At 39.7% G+C, this 23554-nt stretch overlaps 1 protein-coding gene across 10 annotated transcripts in view; it reads right to left on the bottom strand.

The window, feature by feature from the left end:
- Window positions 1-23554, bottom strand: part of ELAVL4 (ELAV like RNA binding protein 4) — a 79527-nt gene that overhangs the window by 34649 nt on the left and 21324 nt on the right. For 7 of the 10 annotated variants that reach the window (XM_051799935.1, XM_051799918.1, XM_051799887.1 and 4 more), the window contains exon 2: window positions 5221-5461. In XM_051799935.1, coding sequence (XP_051655895.1) covers window positions 5221-5461 — 241 coding nt within the window. Of the gene's footprint in view, window positions 1-5220; window positions 5462-18000; window positions 18111-18226; window positions 18305-23383; window positions 23529-23554 lie in introns of those variants that run through there. The other 3 variants (XM_051799944.1, XM_051799909.1, XM_051799952.1) reach the window with 3 other exon arrangements.

The following is a 23554-nucleotide window of genomic DNA, read 5'->3' as shown; positions in this document are numbered from 1 at the left end:
GGAGAGTGGTACTGGTGGGGAACATGGTCACGCCTGCCTGCCTTCCCTCCTGCCTCCCAGGGACATCACCACAGTGTGCAATTAATGGCTTCTGCTCCTCAGGATACAGACCTTCTCCATCCACTGCTTTCAAAGCAGTTACCAGTTCCAGATGCTGCTGAAATTCAGGCTCCTTAATTAAGCCCTAAATTTCAGGAAACTCCAAACATGCAGCTCTGAACAGCATGTTCTAGATAGAAACACAGTCGGTTAAATAAAATCTGGGTCTTGGCTTTTTTACAGCAGCACCTTTCCAGTATGTGCTGGTGAGCTGCTTGTTTTACAGGGAAGTAGGGAAAAAATTTTTATAGAGGGCACACAATAGCAACTTAACACAGTGCGGACATACTTCTGCATCAGAAGGGGTTCATGGTGGTTTGCTGAGAGCACAGGTGGAATACTCTTCCCAGGTCAGGAATTTACTGGTTTGTATGGAGGACTGAGCACTGAACACTGCTCACAGGAAAAATACTTTCCTACACTGTCAATGCTGTGTTATTTCTGACTCCGCCATTTTACTGGCTTTCAGTTCTTGGATCATGTGTTTGAACATCCAAAGAGCAAGGAGTGGACAATCCATAACTTCTAGAGAAGACTATAGGTAAAGGAGTCAATATTTCCTTCTCTCCTAACATGCAGCAACACAAAGATGTTACATTTTGAGTCAACAGCTTGTCTGTCCTGGATTTTCACTAGGATCATCAGTATCTATATTATGCTTACAACGCCATGATTATTTTTGAACACAGTTTTAATGCATCAGTCCTATTAAAAATACCTTAAATTAAAGTGAAGTACTTCAGTCTTTGTGCTTAGTCTTAAAGGAACTGCAAATTCAAAAGGAATGATTTAAGAAAAAAAAATTAAAAAACCCAGAGTTGCATTTTGGGCAGAGGAGCAATGACATTCCTGATTATACGTGCAAAGAATATCAAGTTGTACCACACAGCAGCATTATGCATATTCAATCATAATTTAAAGGATGAAGAGAAATCTTATATCAATAAATATTCTGCTTTACAGTGTTCCTGGATCATTTGAAGACAGGAAAGATTATTTGAGGACCGAAGATTTTTAGATACTGATAATCTGAATATTCAGAGATATAAACTCCTGGGTAAGTTACAGAGGAATAAAAATATAAGTCTCGAAAGCTCAGCTAAGGCTACCAAATCAATTAAATAATTAATAACAAACACCCCCTTCTCCCACACACAAACTATGTCAACAAGGACAACTCACTTGGCCAGCAGCAACTACAGTGTCTGACGGACACTACGCTGACTGGGTCTTTTGTTTTCAAACACAGGACAAAACAAGTTCAGCATTTCTTCTCTGAATATTCTCATGAGTTCAAGCCCTCTCCTTCAAGTCATGAAGATATTTGTCACTGCTTTTCTTAACACAAAATAAGAAATAAGAGCATCTGCAACACTGTTTAGCTTAGCATCACTGGTTAGTGCTGAGCCCCACATCCATCTGAAGCCGTGGTTTTCCTACATCAAGTCACCTCCCTTAATCTAGCACTGCTCTGAAATGTTTATGCTACTTAGTTGGTTGTTTTGTTTTTGTTTTTTTTTTTGAACTCAGGTTCCTTCTCATTTTTTGAGCGCAGCTGATTAAACCTGAACAACTGGGTTGTTGGACGAAATATGCTGTAGCTATAAAATGGTACAGCAGGGACCAGTTTCACTGTTAATTTAAAATGCTAGAATTAATTACGTAGTGTAAATGAAGAATTTAATAAGCACACTTTACAACCACAAGTTCTGCTTTTATTAAACACCCTGCCAAATGAAGGCAACTATCTTCAGTCTGTTTTTTCCTTGTCTCATTCCCTTAAAATCTCTGCAGTGCAAAAAAACCCCCTACTTTTGCTATTGCAACCCCTCCCCCATAATTAAAATGTATGCCTGACTTCCATCTCCTCTCTCAAGTCATCAGCATCTTTAAAAAATGCTTCTGTATATCCTGCCTGTTCTGAGAAGCTACCAAACAAAACCGAAGTTTACGATTTTGGTTTTGAATACCAAATTAAAGGCTGTCTTTGAAGCTGTCATTCCTATTCAACTCAGTACGGTGTACTACCAAATTAGCATAGTTTTTTAGTGAAGGAATATGCTTGTTTAAACATGTGTCTTTCCAAAGCGAGGGGGTAACATCACAAACCAATTTTATTAAAAACTCCTACTACTGTTCTAAGACTGCAAGAAGACTGAGCAGGTGACTATTCCTGACATATATTGTTTAACCCATTTTTAATAAGAGTTCAGGTCATGAATTCTATCAGAGATCCTGTGAGTTTAACAGACTTGCTTTACACCTTTGAACTCCTCGAAAAAAACCAAAAACATTCTGGAAGACTTAACATTATTCCACAAAAATCTGTGCAGCTCCTTCACAGGGGAAATGGAACCTTTTACATGAACCAATTCAATCCTACCTAGCCTGAGAAATACATTTGAGATTTTCTACCATGGTTTTGCCAGGATAACTATTCAATCATGATTCAGTTTATGACCTTTTCTATTTTTCTTGAAGCAACCTCCCCCTACAGCTAACTTTTTCTTCTTTTATTTACCTGATATTTTAGCTCGGCAAGGAGGCAAGCTTCATATATATGAAGACAAAACAGATTTTTAACAGAACACCACTTGTTTAGAGGCATAACAAAACAGAACTTGCTCAGATAAGATTTATTAAAAAAGAGGCCAAAATGTCAACAAAAACTATAAAAAATCCAAAAGCAGATAAAAGCTACACTGTTTCAAATCTTCACCATTTCAGCAATAGCTTCAGAATTTACTGGTGTTTTTTGCAATACAGTTTTCACTGTTAAAAAAAATACCCACATCGATTTTTAACAAGGAAAAAGCAAAGAACCCCTGAAAAGCCGCCAGTCATCCCTGTTACAGCCTACTGGCATACTTCACCCTTCCTGTCCCCAAAAAAACCCAACCAGGAGCATAATGAAGAACAGATATAGTGAATATCTGGAAAGATGAGCTGGGTATGACCTCAGTGCATTTCCATTTTGTTACTCTCCATGTTCTAAGAACCTTTAAAACATGAACTGCTTCTGGCAGAGAACTGCATTTGATTTACTAACTTTGAATTCAATCTGAGCAATGAACATGCATCCTCAAATTTAGTAATGTTGCACAATGCCTTGAAAACAGGCCTGAAACCCTAGCAGATGAAATTCTGTTTTCAAATACAGCACAAATAATTTGGAGGACTTTTTTTTTTTTTTTTTTTTTTTTTGCAAATTGGGTTCTTTAGTACTTGTATCATTTCTTGAAACAACATGTAGGGGTGATGTCCTTGAGGTCTCTGCGTAAGGTTTTTTTAAAGAACGGTTCCTTTAAAATATTTTAGTGATCGAAGACTTATGGACTTTGCACTGAAAGAGAGCACAGGCAAAAAGACTACCCAAGAATATGTCAGATGACCATATAGCAAAATTCTCACATCTTCAAATACAAAAAGAGACAAAAGCCTGGAGATGGAATGAAACAAAACGAATACTGTTCCTAGCTGATGAAGTAATGGCTCTCCACCCAAAGACAGCCAATTCCCTACGAAAACAACAGTGAATATCTGAAGTCTTGAAATTCTATTGCTAGGAAATAATCATGAATTTGAGGGATATGGTACTCATGAAACACAAGACCTGCCATGATCAAAATCCAAGCTAGGCACACTGGACTCCTGCAGATGAAGGTTAGGTATTCACTTCTGTCTGAAATAACTGAACTAAACTGCAATTATATTTCTCAGATAGAAGAGAAACAACAGTATGTAGAAAAACAGTAAAAAAATAAATAAGTAAATTCTATTTTTCAATCTTCTTCCTTTTAAAATGCCCAAAGCTGTGGCCAAATCACAAGATAAATTGCAATAGATACATCATAGTCAATGTGCTAAAGAAAGCTCTGCTGGACTACACTTGTGAGGACTTGAGCTGCCCTGCAGCTACTGCCATTTGTTATGTGCCTTGTGTTCAAGTAGAGCATTGCTGTACGTCAGGAAATAAATAAAAAAGCACTGCATGTTGAAAAGCACTAAGCAGATCATCCTAACGCTGCCAATACAACGGCTGCCAGGATGTTGTAGAAGTAGGTATGAAGATTTGCATTTTAATTCCTCATCTTTCCACGGTGCCTCTTTCCACAGAGCACACACCCAAGTTACCAGGAGTGCACCTGAGAGGAGCTGCCTCCTTTTCTGGAACCCTTTCATTCCCAAGGCTGCTGCTCTGTGCTAAACATAACAGTGCTGGTGATGCACTGAACAGCAGTGAAATTTCAGCTGCTCCCCACCTACGGTGTGAGTAGACACACAGCCTATAAAACGAACCTATAAAAGCAAGCAATAAAAGCTGATGGTTCATCCCATCATCTTGTGCACCAGGAAATTCCCAGCTGCAGCAGCAAGGATACGGAGCAGCCAAGGTGCATCTGCACCCATCCACACCTCCCCTAGTGACAGTGCAGACATCTCTGCTCCTTGAGGCAGCATCTGTAGTGGGGAGGCTTTTGTTCTGAAAGCACCTACCAACGGGTGCCATTCCACACAAAAAAATGATCACAGCACATTAAAATGTATTTGGGAAACCGTTCATTAATCAGTATCTACAAATGCCCAAACGAAATTCAGAGCAGTGTGTCCCAACTACAGTTCACTGCTGTTCAGAACATCATGGTCAAGAAGCTGTGATGGGCATGCAGAATGATCTTAGGTTACAGTGTTCTTCAACAAGCAAAAATTTAATGAAGGTATAAGTGAAGCTCCAATAAGAGAGTCAGAATTAGGAAGAGTCAGTTGGCTCGAGCTATTCTGACTACAAGTCAATGTTAAATAAAAATGAGAACGATCAGGAAGGTAAAGCCTTCATCTGAGCTCTCCTGCAAGCAGTTGCACAGTGTTACACCCATCCAGGTTGGCAATGTTCAGACTTCCCCTCAGATCTGTACAGAAGCTGAAAGGTGAGGGGCTTCTCAGCTGTTCTGGATCCCGTGTGCAGCACTGAAAACTAAAGGCTTGCCATTTGAAGAAGTTTACCACTGTATCTGCAGCATCCCCTGTGCTAAGCACTTGCAACACAAGCACTAAGGTTTTGCTGTCCCCAAACGTAAACTGACCCCGGTGCAGGTAAAATCTACAGCAGGAAGCGCTTACCTGTGATTTTGTCTCTCACGAGCTTGCAGGATTCGATTTCACCAATGCTCCCAAAGAGACTCCTGAACTCCTCCTGGGTCATGTTCTGGGGTAAATAGTTGACTATGAGGTTGGTTTTGCTGTCATCTGTAGCAGCCCCTGTCTGCATGGGGGAAGGGCAGTTTCTACTGTTGCTGGAGGGTCCATTGGTTGTATTGGAAGTAGGGCCATTCGACACCTGAGGCTCCATGGTGCTAATTATCTACAGCAAAAAAAAAAAAAAAAAAAAAAAAGAGAAAGGGGAAAAAAAACCACCTTTAAGTTTCATAGATACAATAGCTATTTTTAAAGATACTCACAAACGAATGAGTAGGTAGCATTTGTGGCCAATTTAGATACTTCAACAAAAAAACGCGGCTTGATTCCTCTGTTATTGTTGCAAAGTAGGTCATGCTAGTCTTTGGCTGTGAGCATATACTAAGATGCAGTTAAAAAACCTTCTTTTTTTGTTAATGCGAAGCTGATTTCTGCTTTCATCACGCAGCCATTTTCACAAATGTAAATTTAAACCACATAAATTTAATTATAATTTAAGGTAATAATCATAATTAAAATTATAGTTCCATTAAATCAGATGAACTAAGTGTATGGCTTTATATGAAAAGGTAAAATATTTTACCTATTTAATAACTGTATCACAGAGTGCAATGACAACAACATTAACCAGGCACAGTCAATCTGCACCGTGTCATCATTCAGACTGCCTTCAATTAATAAACTCAGTGTCCCAAGATATACCACTTACTGGTTCCAGTGATGACCTATATTCTCCATCTATATTTTCCACTAACGAACTGACACCTCTTTAAATAATAAAGCCCTAGATTTGCAATCTTCAGAGATACAAAGGTCTTCAGATATTTACTGAAATCAAAAAGGTTTAATCAGAGAAGGGCTTATCAGGCACAGGTGCAGGCTGGAATTATAACAAGCACATCTATCTTGAAATGTGAAACTCAAATTTTCACAGAAGGAACTCAAACAGACCTTTCCAAAAAACGATAAATAAGAACCCAGCTTAGCAAAGTGCGTTGCAGGACAGTAGTCCCATTGTCACCAGTGCCACCCATCACGTGAGCAAAGCTGCCTGCATGTTTATCTGCAGAACACAAGTTTTCATCCAAATACTGCACAAGCAGACAAAGGAAGCAGAAAAACCTGGGTACTTCAAGCTTTTTCTATCTTATTTGCTTTACCGTGGCTTCCAGCCTGTCTTTACTGTTGCCACTGCTGACAAAGGAAGGACATCATCTTAGTCTCAAATATAGATAAATTAAAGCAAATGGTGGCTTTTGCTGCCTACTGTGAAGTTTGTGATGTGCAGCTTCACTGGTATCTCATATCGAAGATAACCCTGTGACAGGCTCAGTCTCCTTCCATCAATGACTGAGACAGGGATCCAAACTGCTGCCCCAGGCAGGAGATTCCACTGCCCAGGGACAGGGATAAACACAGGAGAACAGAGGGCTAAAGCATCACACTCTGAACCTGGTATTCTTCTGATCCTGTAATTATTATAATTACTCAAGACTTAATTTGCTTTCTTTTTTAAATCCAGGGAGGTACATGTTGTGACAAATTAGGCCTGTAATTCAGGAGGATGGAGACATACACACACACACACCAAAAAAAGGGTGTATATTCTAAAATTAACAGCACGAGGGTGGCTCAGAGTCTAAATAGGTTATATTCTGGTCATGTCTTTTTTTTTTAATTGAAATGCTTCAGTGTTAGTTTAATATCTCATTTAGGAAATAACCCTCTTTTTTATCAATGGAAATAAGTTTTGAATTACCATTATTTTTTATTATCAAGCCCAGGAATAGCTACTTGGTTTAACAGCTTTTAAATAAAAAGAAGCCTTGTCACATTGTGCTTAACAGAAATGCCTTAAACCATACAGCAGAATCATTTGGAAAATAAACTGCACAAAAATAGTCACTTCTTGAAAGACATGGGCACATCCAAACCAGAGTCCCCCTGCCAATTTTACCAGCCACGTGGCACCAAGCGCTGCTGACATCCTCGGCCAAGCTGTGCCAGCCCCACGCTCTTCCTTCAAGATTTCCCCTTTCACCTATCGGCCATACATCCCTTCTTCAATCCAATTTCATACATGTATTTACTCACACATACTACTAAATGCTTCAGACGCTGCCAAATCTGTTTAGCTGGGGATTCCAGCTGGGGATTCCAGCTGGAAGATCATCCTTTGATCTCTGCACCTCCGTGACCCCACAGCAGACACCGGCTCTAAGCTTTGCTGCGGGGCTGGGGTTCACACCCCAAGGCTAATGCACCTCAGCTCAGCACAGCCTGCTCATATAGGCTGGATCTGCATCAACTTGATTAAAATTGGGGGAAAAAATTCCACTTCTGATGCTAACACGTAGTCAGAAGATGAGCGAAGCAGCTGACATGGTTAACCGCAGCTTTCCATGTGCCTTTACATCACTGGACCATATTCTTCCCAACATAACCCACAAGATAAACTGCACTTTTGGGGACTGATCCTGCCCTTCTGAAGCCAGCAGGAATACCACACCATGGGTTTCAGTTACAGCAGAAGCAGGACTTCAGCACAACACACCGAGGAAGGTACATCATCTATTATTAGCAACAGACACAAAAGCTATCTATAGTTCCCCACAGTAGACAATAACACTGGATCTTTTAAAAAATATGTGAAAGAAAACAAAATTCGAAACTGCCTGGTGTCCTACTTAGGCATTTTGCAATGCTTTTTAGTTCGTTTTCAGCATGCATACCTTCCACACCAAGCAAAGGAACAGAATTCAACTCAGACATTTAACACATTTAGAACATTAAGAGTAAGCTGCTCGGTAAAAATCTGTTCTTGAACAAGTACATTTCCTCATATACTTCAAAGTATCTTGGCATAAACTAATTTTGCACCAGGTGCCAGGTTTTCTTCCTAGTTACTCTCAACTCCAATTAAGTTTTCCTGATTTTTTAACAGTACAAAGGAAAACCGAGGCACTTATTTGCCCTTTAAATTATTGCCAAGTCATAGGTTACTGAAAATGGACTTGCTATATTAAAAAAGAAACAATGGATACAGAGAAACCTTGAAAAATTATTAAAAGCATTTCTAATAACAAATTTCAGATTTATTTTTTTTTTTACTGCATAATTTTAAGTCTCCATTTAGAATGGATTTCTGTGCAAAAGCAGTTACATACCACGGCTTGCATTCAAAGTTCTTACGGGCACAAAGGAATAATACTTACTTTAGCTGTACATACTGATTCTCGTGACGGGTAAACACTTAAATTATTAATGTTAACAAAAAGGTAAGTCCTAGCTCTCCTTTCCAAACATTCAGTCCTCTCCCCGGCATGTCTGGTGCTCAAACCCTGTGCAGAGTTCAGTGTGCATGCACTGGGACATTTATTGTCGATGACTGTTTTTAATATTAAGTAGCTGTTGATTCCACATCAGTCAGCACATTACATAAGAGTAACATTATTTATTCAAATAGATTTCAACATGACATTCCCTGTATGGTTTTCTTTTCTTCTATCCACAACACTAAGATTTACATTTTTAATTCAATACCTGCATCACAACACGAACATTTTTGAAATTGATACTCCCGTTTCTGGGACAGGTAGTTAACTTACTAGGTTTTAATTACTGGTAATAACTTCTTTAAATATAGGAAAGTATTGGGCAGTAGTCCAATTCTATCAAAATATTAAAGGAGGCTGTAACTCTGTCTAACTCATCAAGGGCTTATTCAGATACAGGTAAAACAAATGTGGAAAATTTAACAGTGACTTAACCCCTACCCTAATTTTTTAAAAACAAAATATACTGAAGATTATTATTATCTTGAAGATTAGTATTAAAGCTCTATACCCATGTAAAATTAGCAATACCTCTGTGCTCTGAGCAACACCTCTTTTTGTAGACCTTCTCTGACCCAATTTAGGCAGCTACTACTGGTCTTGAAATATTACAGTGCAAATGTCATGTCTGATGACATTCACATGCTACTGGTACAAAGATGCCTTTTTTTTTAATTTTTTTTTTTTGGCAATAACTTGTCAGACTCCCAGTACTGCAATACAATATTCTATATACAGGGTAACCGTATCTCTGAAGAATAAACTGCAGTTACTGCTAATAGACATTTGATCATTTAGCCACCAATAATTTGAATACTCTGTAACACTGAAAAATACTATCTGTGACAGAATTTGAAGACTGCAATTTTTAAGTTAAAGGCAACCCCTATTTCAAATTCTGCATGTTTTTCAGACTGCTGCTTTTAAAAATGATGACTTCCTGGTGCACTACTTTTCTCACTATGGTAATGTTATCAGCAAAGCAAGAGGTATTTTAGTTTGACAGATTTCACAAAGAAATGCTTTGGGGAAGACAACATAAGCTTTGCCAGTGTTTTGCAAAACACTGCTTACCAAAAGGCTTGGTATAACCCCTCCCACAGAGTATCAGCCACAAATATCCATTAGAGCAACTCCCACATTACTAATGTTTCAGAAATACTTCTATCATATCTTCGTTGTTTTTTTTTCAATTAATTCAATTTCAATTTACTCCTGCTGAAATATTAGCTCCAACAATAATGCAAACAATACCTGTGTGCATAAACACAACTATTACAATTACAAACTATTACAAGCCAGAGTAACTGACACTAATCTTCAGTTATTACAGTAAATGTGTGACATCCATCTACCATTACAAAGCACAGTTAATGAATCATTTAGAAAACTACCCACAGACTAAGACAGCCTTATCTCCCTACTGCATGCAGAAGCAATAGCCAATGGCTCGATAAATGTAAATAAACATTTTTTTTATTTACCAAATTTGTTCTCAGCAGTCTAAAAGAAGGTCTGAATGTTGAACTGAGACTGCCACATACATACACTGAACGGAGTTGGTGTTCAGCAAATAATCAGCACCCATTCTTGCCATCTGAATTATGTGTACTCCACTGCCCATATTCCACAATAAACAGAAATTGATTTGGTATGTATAAAAAAAAAAGTCACAATTAAGGATCTTAAGAATAAGTGTTATTTATAGGCACTAAAGAGAAGTGTTTTTAAACATACCACAAACAATCTTCTCCTAAAATCAAAATCGGGAAAAAACTTTAAAACCCAGAAAATTCATGCAGACATATCCATTTTGAGGACTCAGAAGTCAAAAAAGTTAGCTATGAATAATGAACTGTTCACAGCACCTAAATGCCAAGAAAAATGATCATGGCAAATTACACCTCATGAAGAATTCATGAGGTCTAATTTTATATTATTTCTAAGTGTTCATTAATGAACAAACTCAGAACATTTTCCCATAAAAAAGAGTTTAGATAAATAATGCAAAGCTCTTACTTTATCTAAAAAAGCTCTTTAATTAGCATTGCAAGTTGTTTGCTTTTACAAGTGAAAACAAATGGTGCCATGGCAGAGGTCCCACAGCCATCTCCTGAAAAACGATGACAAAAGAAGAAACAAACAAAACCTCTCAAAGAAAATAAACACAGATTCACAAAGGTTTTCCTTCTACAATGAGAAACACGCTTTAACTCCCACCAAATCTGCTCTTTTGAATTGAAGTCAGCACAGTACAAGCCTCTGCTCCTCTAGAACTTTTCTGCAGGTTAGAAAACCCCCATTTACAGGAGCTGCCTGACCAACCCATCCACAGCCTTCCCATCTGCTGAGCCACGAACAGCCATGCCAGAGCCAGGTTGATCCGTGGGAATGGAGCCGAAAATACATCAGAACATCCAAGACGAGGTCACTCAGCCCTGGACCAGCCACTGCACTCCCCACCCCACCTTCAGATGCACTCCCTGAGACTCACTCCATGAGGATTTAGCACGTTTTTGTAGAACGAGACACTGGATCATAAAATGTTTAGAAGACATCATACCACCTTCCCTTAGGGGTGTTAAAGGAAAAGGACAGTGATTTTAAGTCTTCACTGGTTCAAAACCACAACTCCAGCCAGAGCAAGAAGTAGGTGCACCTGAACCTCCTGCAGACCTCACGTTGGGCTTCTTTCTAAGGTGACCTTAGGAGAGGCAAATGATGCTCTGTGTGCAGCTCCAGTACAGATTTTCTTAACTGTAACACAACTGTCAAATTTCACTGTCAACTACATTTTTATTAACGCTTATGTACTGCACAACTAGACTTTGCTATTATTTACCTAATAAATACATCATGAACATGAAATAAAGGAGGAAAACGAAGCTTTTGGGTAAATCTGCCTGGAGGGAAATCCAATATTCCAGAAACAAATCATTATCTAACACTCCATATTTTGACATGTTCACCACTCATGCTCCATCTTTACCTTCCTTCAAGTAGAAGTCTTATTTAATATTTTAAATATAGATACCGCTGAAAATATCAACTCAGAAAACTAGCAGTCTGTGGCTCTCACGGCACAGATACAGTTGTTTTACTTGCTTTGAGTGTGCTGCACTCAGGTTGAAATGGCATTCAAACATTTTCAGCAAATTCACATTTATGGGTGCCACAATAATTGCATAGAGCACACAAATGATCCAAATGGAGAAGACAACAAATGCACTCATTTTAAGAGGCAAGCTTCAGTTCAAATAAAGGAGGAAATTATTTTCTTTAATAGCTAAGTTTATCTTGAGCCAGTCCATTATAGGCTTTTGTGTGAATATGCTAAACCAAGATATTCTGTCCCCAGTCTGCAGTGAAACAAATGCAAAGTTTATTGGCAATATTACTTGTTATCACAGCAGTGCCTGAAGGATAGAAACGATAGCAGCACCAAGTTGTGCTGTACAAATGGGTAGTAAGGGCAGGGACTGCTGCTGTACCAACACTGTTACAAAAACCAGAAAGGCAAAATCTGTTACTTTTATTCCATGTTCTGCAGAAGTGAAAAATCAAACCAGAGCAAAAGTATCTAGGTAAACTGTTGGAAGTTACACGGTAAGCTGTGACAGCTCCATAACACACCACCATGCCCTCAAACCTGGCCCAGTGATAAGGTCCTCTACAGAACTCCTAACAACTTTCTCAAAAAGCAAACTGGTGTAATGATGCACCAAATCACATTTTCTTTGAGAGAGTTTCAGATAAATGTCTTCTGCTCCCATGAAGTACAGACTCTACAGTTTTGCATTTGATTTCAAGGACAAAAAGGGAATGAGTGGGGAGAAAAGGGAGACACCAAAATAAGCCACAACTATTTCAACATCAGTAACTACTAACTGAGCAGTAGAGGAAACCCCTCGTGGAACTACACATTCAATAACCACACAGGTAGGAACAAAGGCACCATATCACACACTTCGTACGGCTTTTTACTCTTCCTACAGCTGCTCTGGGGGCAAGAAACTGGAGGAGGAGAACTACAATTATACATACAGCTCTGCACTCCGTGAGGCACAGAGGAAACACACAGGACTGGAGAGCAGATGCGTGGACAATGATTCCATGCACATTGACTTCTGGGAAGCACGGCAAAGCACTGCACAGCACATCTGTAAGGACAACAATTCTGCTCTTCTGGAAGCAGAATATAGTTGTAACTCTGTCTTATGTACTACCTGAACTCAGAGACTTTGAGGTTCTTTATGAATTTCTACTGGGCTTCCCTTTCCACCGCTGTTTCCAGGTTCCTCACCTCTTGCAAAGACTGTGGAGAAACTATGCCTGTTGGAAACCTCAGAGGTGTTTGGCTCTGTTCTTAGGTGTACTCCAAATACCTTATCAAAGTCTACAGCAACAGCACTAGTGAAATGGTGAGGAAAACTAGAATAGGTGATGGACATAGAAGTTTGCTGCTGCCCCTGTGTCAAGGTCATTTTTTCACTACCACAAACTGACTTCCAGAATGCCAGCCAGCTACCCACTTCTTTATTTAGAATGGTTTTATCAGAATGTGCTTGTTATCATTTCTGCCATCAAACATGATTTACCATAGGAAGATATGGGAGAACACAGCCTTGATTTCACAGCATTCAAACACTGCTCTGGAGCAGAGTTCTGGAGAAAGCCATCATCAAAAACACCCGGAGAGAAAAATAGATGTGTCCTGTCTGTTAGACAGGTTACCCAAATAACTCAGGTTAAAAACCCTTACAAGCCCTTGCATCCACAGGCCACAACAAAGGCTGGTGACAGGGAAGTGTCCTACTTCTGTATTGGGACACAGTCATCAAAGGCTCCTGCCCACCTGCATCTCTGGGGGTCACCAGCCGCCTCTGCGCAGAGGTCTGTACTGCTTTTGAACTGGAATAAAGGCAACGTGGTCAGGCTCTAAGTTCTGTAGGAACATTTATTTCCTCTTCAATCACTCTTCTACTTCTGCCAAATTCATACCAGGCAAGTCTGTACCTAAACTTTTACAAGGGTTTTATTTTATTCATTTCATGATTCTGGATTGCTTCTTATTCCCTCCTGGCTTTTCACCAAGGCTACTACTTGTTCTCTCAAGATACATACAAAGGCTAAAGGAGTCTGAAAAAACAGTCTCAGCAAAAAGATCTTTCTTTGATTGACGCTCCAAGCCAAAATTTGATGAAAACATCCTCTTTCTCCACAGACTTCAGTTTATTAGAGAGATATCAGAGGCAAGAGGTCTCCCAGTGACTGCACTGTCCCTCTTGAAAAAGAGATGGTGACTAAAAAAACCGTATTTAAAGTCTGTGCTAACAGGGTGATAAAAGATACACCAAAAGCATTAAGTACATGAGGCAAACCCTGAAAGATTGAAGAGGGTCTCAAAAGCCTAGATACTAGACAAGACAAGAGCATGGCAGAGATCAACATTTAAGACAGATCCTCAGTCTGAAGGACATACAGCCTAAAAATACACTGAAATGAAAGCAAAGGAAATTGAGAAAGTATTTTTATATTTCTGGTTACTTTCTGCATTTTATTTTTAGCTCTGTTTTGTTTCCTAATCACTACTTACTTGTGTGGTTTACTGACTATATTACTGAGTTATATATTGCTAATCTGTAACTGAATTATATTACTGACTTGGGAATATGCATGTTGCACCGTGTACTGACGCACAGATTCCCACGGGTACGTACATCTTCATGTAAGAAGCAGACAGCTGCAAGTCTTCAGCTGCTGTAGACCTGTCACAATTCCACTTTATGTTTTTTCCCTTTAAGAAAATAATCTAGAATCATTTGCAACCCCGAGAGTTTAGACAGTGAACGCTGTATTACAAGCCATAGCAAAACCTAAAAACATCTACTTACCAGAAGGCAAAGCAAAGCAAGGACAGCACAGGCTCTCCGTGAAGCCTAGGAACATCCAACCCCCCACTGCTGTTATTTCTACTGAAGTTCTAGAAACAAAAAGCTACAATTTTCAGAAGCCCTTAAGCGATTTAAGATTCATTAATGTTCACTGCAATAGGATTTCAGCTCCTAAGCCATAAGCTCTTGTGAAAATGTTGCCCATGTATTTTTCATGCAAAGACAGGCTTACATTAGGCAGGAATGGATGGCTTTGCAAAACACATGCCCCATTCAAGACGTTTTAAGGCTCTGTCCTCAACAGGACCTTAATGAAGACACACTGGTAAACGCAATTAGGAAACACTAATCAACATGTGTACATCTCGACTGCTGGCAACAGCATCTCTATGGATACTGCTGCTTGCAGGTCTCAGCGAGATAGACCCCAAAATAGAAACTGTGATGTTCAGCTAAGTCCTATCTCTATCATTAGAAATGTTTGCTTGCTGCAAACCAACAGTGCATTTCTCTTAAAACTTAGCCGTATTAGTAATAAGAAATAAATTTACATCTTTTCTACCATTCCCCTGTTAGTCTACAGCCCCGTACCACACTAATATTGCTTATGGAAACACACTTCTCACAAAATATAGACCTTCTTGCTTCTGTAACATACCTACAATAGACAAAGTTACAATGAATTACTGGAAGGAATACGGCCATCACCATCTTAAAGGTAATGAACAGGTAACAGCAGTTGAGGACTTGACAAATTTCTGGTGGAAAAATAATCAGAAATTACTTTCTAGTAGGAAAAGGCAGCTGTTTACTCTGATGGTCTAACAAATAGCTACAAAACGGCTCAAATAAGAGTAAGTTTTAATATACTGTATGGGATAAATATCTCAGTAATACTTAAATTCAAACAATCAATCTCAGGCATGAAAGCATCTATGCTAATCCCAAAGACCTACTACCCATAGACTAATAATGTATTATTCGTCAAGAGAGGACAAAATATCAAGTACATGTGCACATACCTGTCACAGGTCAGGCTAACACAGATCATAATGGTTTATCCTAGACAAACAATCTCTGTACTAAGGAAGAGAAACGTGCCACAGGCCAAACCAAACACCCTCCTTATTCCAATTACTAAGACGCCTCCTAAAACTTCCAAATGAGATAATTCAAATTCACCAAATTCTTATGCAAATAAACAAACGTCCCCTGAACACAAAGAAATTCAAAATATATCAAAACTCCTCTTAAAAAGGTGAGCAGACCTCATAGATCAACTCATGTTTAAAACACGATTCTGCTCAAGCATCCAACAGGAGCCCTGCCGAGCTCAGCCCCTGCTCAGGTACAGGTGCTTGGTGACAGGGAGGTACCCAGGCCACCCCAGCTGCCCTGACTCAAACCCCACACAGTACATTCTGCTTAGATGTCAAAAGGCAGCTGGGAGTACGGCAGCATTAACAGATTAGCAGGCAGAAATGTCTTAAGAGCTTAAACACATAAGAACAGCCTGAGTATTAAAGTCAAACCAACCAAGCTACTGTCCTTTCTACTGCCCAGGCTTTCCTTAACAACGCTCAGCAGCCTCAGGCAGACTCTTTAAACTTAGAGCTGGATCCACTCCACCCATGTGTTTCACCTCAAACAGAAATGACACTGTCATTATTAAAACTAGTACATCACCTAAGCACCCCTGACCAGAGTCATTCAGCCCAGGTGTCCTGGTCCAGCCTGGCACTGAAATGTTGGAGGAGAACGTGGCTCCTCCAGCGGCCACAACAGCTACGTGTGGCTGCAAAGCTCCTCCATCAGCACAAAGACTATCACACAAATAACATTCACTTTTGCATTTAGCAAAGACTAATAATGAAAATTAAACTCAACAAATGTCTATCCCAGTGAGCATCTACATTTGTTAACGCTTCTTTCAGTAGCTGGGTGATGACAAGCACAGACAATAAAAAGAGGATTCTAAAAATATACTACTCTTTTCCCCTGGATTAGCGTGTCTACAGTTAAATATAAACTGTGCTCTATAAATTATCAAACACAATGTCAAATTCTGAAGTGCTCTCCGGAATCTCTCACAGAGCACACGAAATACAGAATGATAATTTTGTCCTGGCCCAGTTAGTCTAAAGAACAATATGCTACTGTGCTAGATCATGGAGTTAGTTCCCATCAACGGGCACACTAAAAATGGCCACAGCCACCACCGTAGCTGCACATTGAATTTTTCAGGACTCTCTGCATCAAGCAAAGAGTTTAATTCCCTGAACAGCTGCTCTCACAGGAAGGGAATCGACAGCAACATTGTCACAGTATAGCTGGCACACACATATTAGGAAGAATTTCCAGCATTCACGCTTTCTGCTAAAAATCAACTTCCCCCTACTCATCTACTGCCAGTAACTTCATTTGGAACAAAGATATACGAGGAATGATATTAGAACTATTTTTACTTAAGAAGCATTTATTTATGTGCATTATTACTTCTACAGTGTCGTGACTGTACCTTCTGCTCTACAGAAATAATCTTCGCCCAACAAATTCTTCTGCACATAGTTAAGCAAAGTCACTGACCACCATTCAAAGATCGAGGAGGACCAACAGAAGATTAATACAAGTATTGCAATTAACAGTCACATTTTTTAAACCTTTCAAGCAGGTAAAAAAGCCAAATACTCCCAAATACCTCTGATCTCAAAAGCAAAAAGCCTTAACACTTCACCACGGGGTAGTGACTTCAACATGGGATATTTCATGCCATTGAGTCATGAATTTTATATATTATCTAAAATCAGACTGCTGATGACTACGGGAGTCTACATGTCAGCTGAAGAGGACTGAGAAAAGGCACGGCCTCCTCCCCAGATTAGCACTCAACTCGTTAAAAAGGTTTGTTAGTATTTTGCCCATGTTTTTTTATGACCCTCTCAAACCAGAACAACTATAAAGAGGTTGACTTAAACACATCATAGACATCAAAGGTCTAAATTAATCCATGTGTTAAACAAATGTCAAACCTTTCAACGAAGTTCAGTCTAGCAACAATAATTCTCAAAGTCACAAATATCAGTTTTGCTTTTAATGGCAGCAGAGGAACTCAGACTTCTGGCAACTGCCCTGACCTGCAGCAGAAGAGTCAGCGAGCAGAGTCAGTTCCTGAAATTCCACATCCTTGCTGGGCAATTAGACATAACCTTACAAGAGGAGACAGATCTACCTTAAATTATTAATTGTAAGTATTTCTGTCTTTGCTAGTTTTCCAGAATGCAATGAGAGCTTCTTAAGGGGAGGAAAAGGAAGAAGGACAAGTTTCCTTCATCCCTTACGTCCCTACAAAAGCTCTTCAACAGCACTCAACCTGGGAGAAAATACTTCTCAGTGCTCAGGAAGACAAGTCAGCTACTCCAAACAAGCGCACATGCAATTACAAGCCAACAGGTAGGGCCCAAGCACAGTGCAGTTACCTGCTCCAGCAGAAATCTTTTTGGTCTCTACATGGAGGGTCAGATGGGACGTTCTCAACCAAACATCCCTTGGGAAGCGAAAACCAGAGGAAGAGGTTTGGTTTTCCTTCCACGGCTCGGTGAACACACCCAGGCATGCAGCAGAGTGGCTGGACCTGAAGGACTTGTGCTACTGGAGAGGCTCCAGGGGCATTGCTGCCCTCTGCCAACACCGAAAGTCACTTACGTGGACAGACGCATTTATGCGTGGAACCTTCTCGAAGCACCGCAAGTGAGAGTCACCTCCCATAGTCATTTGTGTCTGTTTTGAGACAAACATACATTATCACATCGCCTTTACCTCCAAGAGTTCCCAACGTTCCAAAGCCACCACATATACTACCCGCCCCGATCCCGAAAAATACCGGCGCACGTCTCCGGACTGGGGAAAAATACCAACAGTAACGTATAAGAATTTTGATAGCAATTAAAGAAGTTTAATTTTAAAATATTAAAATAAAGAATGCTTTTTCCCCCCTCAGAATTCAAGGACAAATAATTTCCCATCACAACAGCACTGCTGACGCAACTGCGCGTGCCTTAGCAACAAAGGCGTACTACAGCACTTTATATACATCACGCCTCTAAATATTGTCAAAGCCAGGTTTGTATTTTACTGTGCAACTGTACCATCTTCAGAGAGGACACACAAAGGTTTAGTTATCCTTTGTTTTAATTAATTCTTTTCTTAAATGTTCTGTCCTTCCCATTTAATTATCGATTCCTGACTGGTTCTCAGCATTTCCTGACTTGTACAGATTTTCTTAGCCACTGAGGTGAAAGTCCTCATGTAAGACATCGTCAAGGGTAGAACAATAGGTAAGATGGACTCTCAGCTTCCTCCCTAATTTTTGGGGCCCTAAAGAAGCAATAATGCATCAGGAGCTCCAAAACCATTAGGGAAAACAGATTATAGTGACAGAAAATAAAAAAAATAAACCAAATACCGCTGAGCTGATTTCTAATGAATTTTTGCAAGCAATGAAAATGCTACAAATAAAGCAATGTTAGGTAGTTGCAAGAACTACTTGCAGTCTTATTATAATCTCATCTGAAAGTATTTAATTTCTAACACTGATGTTCCAATGCTGTTGCAAACTCTCTGAATACTTAAATCGGTAAACAACAAACAAAAGGTCTCGTCTTCAGTGCCCCAAGCTATCATCCAAAACTAGTTATAATTAAAGGTGTGAACAACAGAGTAACAAACCTGCAAAGTCAAGGTTCTGAGAAATTAATGGGCATCACACCACTGCACCAGTTCAGATTTATCACTCATTATCTCCCCGACTAGCACAGTGCTGTTTCACATATTAGTGCCTCCTTCTTTCCTCCAAGCCTTTCCTGCCTTTTCTAGATGGCTAATTTTAGACAATTACTGCCTCTGACACATTGAGACCTTTTCTCTCTCCTTTCTTCTTCTTGCTGTAAAGCTAGTGACCTACAAAAGCCCCCTGCACCTAAAATATTCCAGTATTTTAGAAAGTAAAGATTGATCATTTGAGGGGAAAAAGCAAGCAAGCGGTCTCTGAATATCTCTTTCTCCAACATCTTCACTTTACATTAACTCAAATGGTTAAACATACTTAAAAGGTAAGGCAAGGTACATGTACCCTTTAATATTTTTATTAGTATTGAATCTATTGTACTTGTTGAATTGGAGTGTTACCATCCTCTTTCCAAATTCTTTAGAAAATTAAAAATGTCCCTTGCTTTTAAAGTTGCTTTAAGTCCTACACTGCTGGTAACTGGACATTTACAGAAACAACTGGAAAGCATTACATTACACAAATGCTCTTTCCCTTCTCATCCAAATCCCAGCATTTTCCTTAACACCCATTCAAGTGAGAAGGGAAGATACAAATGCATGAACACACACACACACACACAAATACATGTCTACCCATCTCTTCCCTCCATCCTACTTGGAAAGAAAAAGAGAAAGACTAAGAGGGAGAGGAGTGCAAGGGGGAGGGGTGACTTTCCATCACACGTAAAGAAATTTTGCAAAATCTGGCCTATCCCTTACAGAGGTACCATGGCTTTTAACATCACCTCACTTGCAAAAAGCCTGTCTGCGCCCACTTCTCCCCCAAAACCCCAATGACATTGAAAAAAATACTGCATTGCAGTATTTGCCAGTGCATCAGAGTGTATCCAGTTAGCTGTCCCACAGACAAACAAATGTACATTTTAATGTGTCCAGCCACGTAAATGAGGTGTCTAGTGGACACAGATTGCCAAAACAGACAAGTGGATTTGTCAAGTTATCTGCATCTCTCTTCCTCTAATATTCTCTGCCACTGCCCATTTCTTGCCTGAGGTGTTTGCTGAAATTATTTTCAAAGTGCAAGTTCCCACAGAAGACAACAAATTCCCCTGCTAGAACATGGGACGCAATCATACCTTATTTCTTTCGAAAAACCTCGGGGTGTGGAGTGGCTCTAGGTTATGTACCAACAGTATGACAATTACACACAGAAAATAACCTGCATTTAATTAGTACACTCCCAGCATACCAAGTAGGAAGGTTGAGGAGAAAAAATTCCCTGTAACCTAGAAGGTATTTAAAAAAAATTAACGCGTTAAATATAAGTAAGATTAATGCAACTGGATTTTTTCATTAGAGTCACAATATTTAACAGGACCAAATAAAGATGATGAAGACTATTCCAAACCCATTCAAATGGGATTTTTAAGTATACCCCTTCCAGTTCATTGTAACCATCCTTTGTCACAACAGCTCGGGCTCAGTTTGAGAGAGCTCAAAAAGGTAAAATTAATAAAGAGCAAGAAAGCAAAGAAGGCAACCAAGCCAGTCACCAGTGGAAAGGCATCCCTGTATCTAACAGGAGAACTTGATAAGTAGAGTACATGGGGACAGGATTTTAAACTGATGGCTGGTATTCACATTGCATCAATATCCAATTGCAAGATTTCCTCCTTTCTGACCAGTAATTCACCAAGATAATTACCAAAAAAAAAAAAATGTTACGTCTAAAGACAACCACATTTTTCTCTACCTTGTTGTCTTAACAGAAAGAGGGTTTACATTTCAATCTTTTAATATTAGTAGCAATTTTAATTCTGTTTCACTAACTTAATAGCTATTTTTCTATAGGATGATTTACAATGCCATCTTTTACACACAGAAAGAAAATGTCACTATGTACATGCAGGCTGTATTCATTAATATAATCTTAAAACAAAGAGAAGAGGAAGATCGGAGCAGGAACACGTGCACCATAAAACAAGGATTACATTATTTTTAAATCTTTGTAGAAACACCAAATTGAACAGAAAATGAAAATGTAACTACTAGCTGATGACTCTTAAAACAAACAATGCAGCTGTGTATAATAAAAGGCACCCTTATTTATTGTCATGACTAAGTTAACAGATTTAGAACACAGTATCTCTGTTTTGGACAGAAGAAAAATTATTTTACTCTCACATACAACTACAATGCATGTCAGAATGCATCTCTGCACATGCACAGACTGTAAAATACGGAATTTTACACACGCACACACACCCTCAAGATTTTTTTCTCCCCTCTACATTGTAAAGCAGTGTAGTTTTCAGAGGGCTGTTCAATCACTTTTTCACAGAAAGGACTGCAGCAGAAGCAATACTTAAAACAAAGCAAGTTATTAGGGGGAATTACATTTTTTATTCATATTTAAACTAAGCACTACCATTCCTACTTGAATTTGCATTCAAAGCAACCCTGCACCTGAGAAAGGAATAAAGTAAAAATATCTGAAAATCCAAAGACAGAAAAAAGGACACGTTCTATATTCTTGCTTTGCTTCTCTTATGCCTCCTGATGTGTGATAGATAAGCATTTTCTGGGCGACCACATTTTTATATCTTTTACGCTACCGTCTATCACTTACTAGTCTACTACGCTTTTTCAACACTTCTAGCACCACCAGCTATTTCCCATTATTGTTTGCCACTACAATTAAGAGACCATCACAACAAGCAAAATATTCAACTGTGGTTTAAAAAGTAGAGTTGCCAACAAGGAGCCTGACACTGGAAGTGGATATTGCTCCAGCAAATATATAATAAGACCGTGGCTAAAGGTGGGGCCGGAGACGAAGAAAAGAATAATATCGTTATTTCCGTAAATTCCACTCAGCACACAAACCCTAAGATATGGTGAACTCCCCTGAACTGATTATTCTGCCATATAACCATCTGATTTTGTAAAAATACCAATATCACTTAACACAAAATCACTGCTTAGGGTAAATTCATTCTACCTACTGTTCTCATAGGGACATTTGCTGGAAAATTCTAAGAAATGATTTGCAGAAGCTATCAGCTGTGGGAGTTCACTATTATACCTCTGTCAACTTCATTCAATATAATTTACATTTTTTTTTTTATACTGCCTCACAGGATTCCTTGCAATTTTTTGCACGTACAATTTCACAGCAGGGAGGGGGAAGGAAAAAAAAAAAAAGAAAGATAACCCTCTTTTGCAGAGGAGAAAGAACAGATGCTTAAAACCAGATTTCTAGAAATCACTGTAAGCCTGAGCCAGAAATGTAATTAACACCTATTTATAAAGAATAATTAAAGTTGTGACTGCCACAAAGAACAGCAGAGATAATCGAGGTAGCCCCTGCTTCTTTTTTTTTTTTAGATTTTTTTTTTTACACTGTTTGCAGTATTCCCACATGATTGCCACCTGCTCCCCCACTCAGCTTCCCCTATGCTCGTTTCCCCGGCAACCTTTCATTGGCTTTTCCTCCCAGCTATCGCTTTCAGTTCGGCTGCTCAGTCTAATCTTATTTGTTTTACACCCATCAAAACAAGCAGCTAGACAAAGACAATCCTGTAAGAATGGGAAAAGACCGTCGCTTTGTTTCCCCGGTTATAATAAATATCCGCGGCAAAAAGTCTGCAAAACGTTAAATTAAGGGGGAAGGGGGGTCCCCGCCGCCCCCCCATCCCGGGGCTGGCAGGAGGGCCGGGTATTGTGCGGGCGGCCCCAGCCCCGGTCCCCGCAGTTGTGTGTGTCTGATCATGCCATTTTGCACAATCTGTAAGGAAAAGCACAAAAGAGGGGACGAGACGAGCACGTCCGGGCTCCTCCGCCAGGAGAATACGGTCTAAAAATAGAAATACTATTTTTCACATAAATGGCTTTGACTTCTCCCGGCATTTTAAAAAAGCACAAAACAACACGGCTCTTCCCCCCCCACCGCCACCCCCCCAGCCCCCACCCCGACACAAAAAAAACACACCCTTCCTTCCATCCATCCATCCATCCATCCATCCATCCACCCATCCATCCTCGACAGCACCGGCTCCATGGGAAACGCGATACCTGAATTTCGGAGGCGATTATTAGGTTTGTATTTAAGGCTGGTGTAATAGGAACGGAGATTAAAAGGCATCATCGGCCGCCCGATCCGCCAGGCACACGCGGTACCATGACACCGTGACTGTCAGCGGAGACCATCCGCGCTCAACTGAAACGCAACGTTCAATGGAAACG

This window comes from Manacus candei, unplaced genomic scaffold, assembly GCF_025592945.1.
Source record: "Manacus candei isolate 608988 ecotype Guabito, Panama unplaced genomic scaffold, ASM2559294v1 h1tg000005l, whole genome shotgun sequence".
Taxonomy (NCBI): Eukaryota; Metazoa; Chordata; class Aves; order Passeriformes; family Pipridae; genus Manacus; species Manacus candei.
This window is presented reverse-complemented; position numbering and strand designations above follow the sequence as displayed.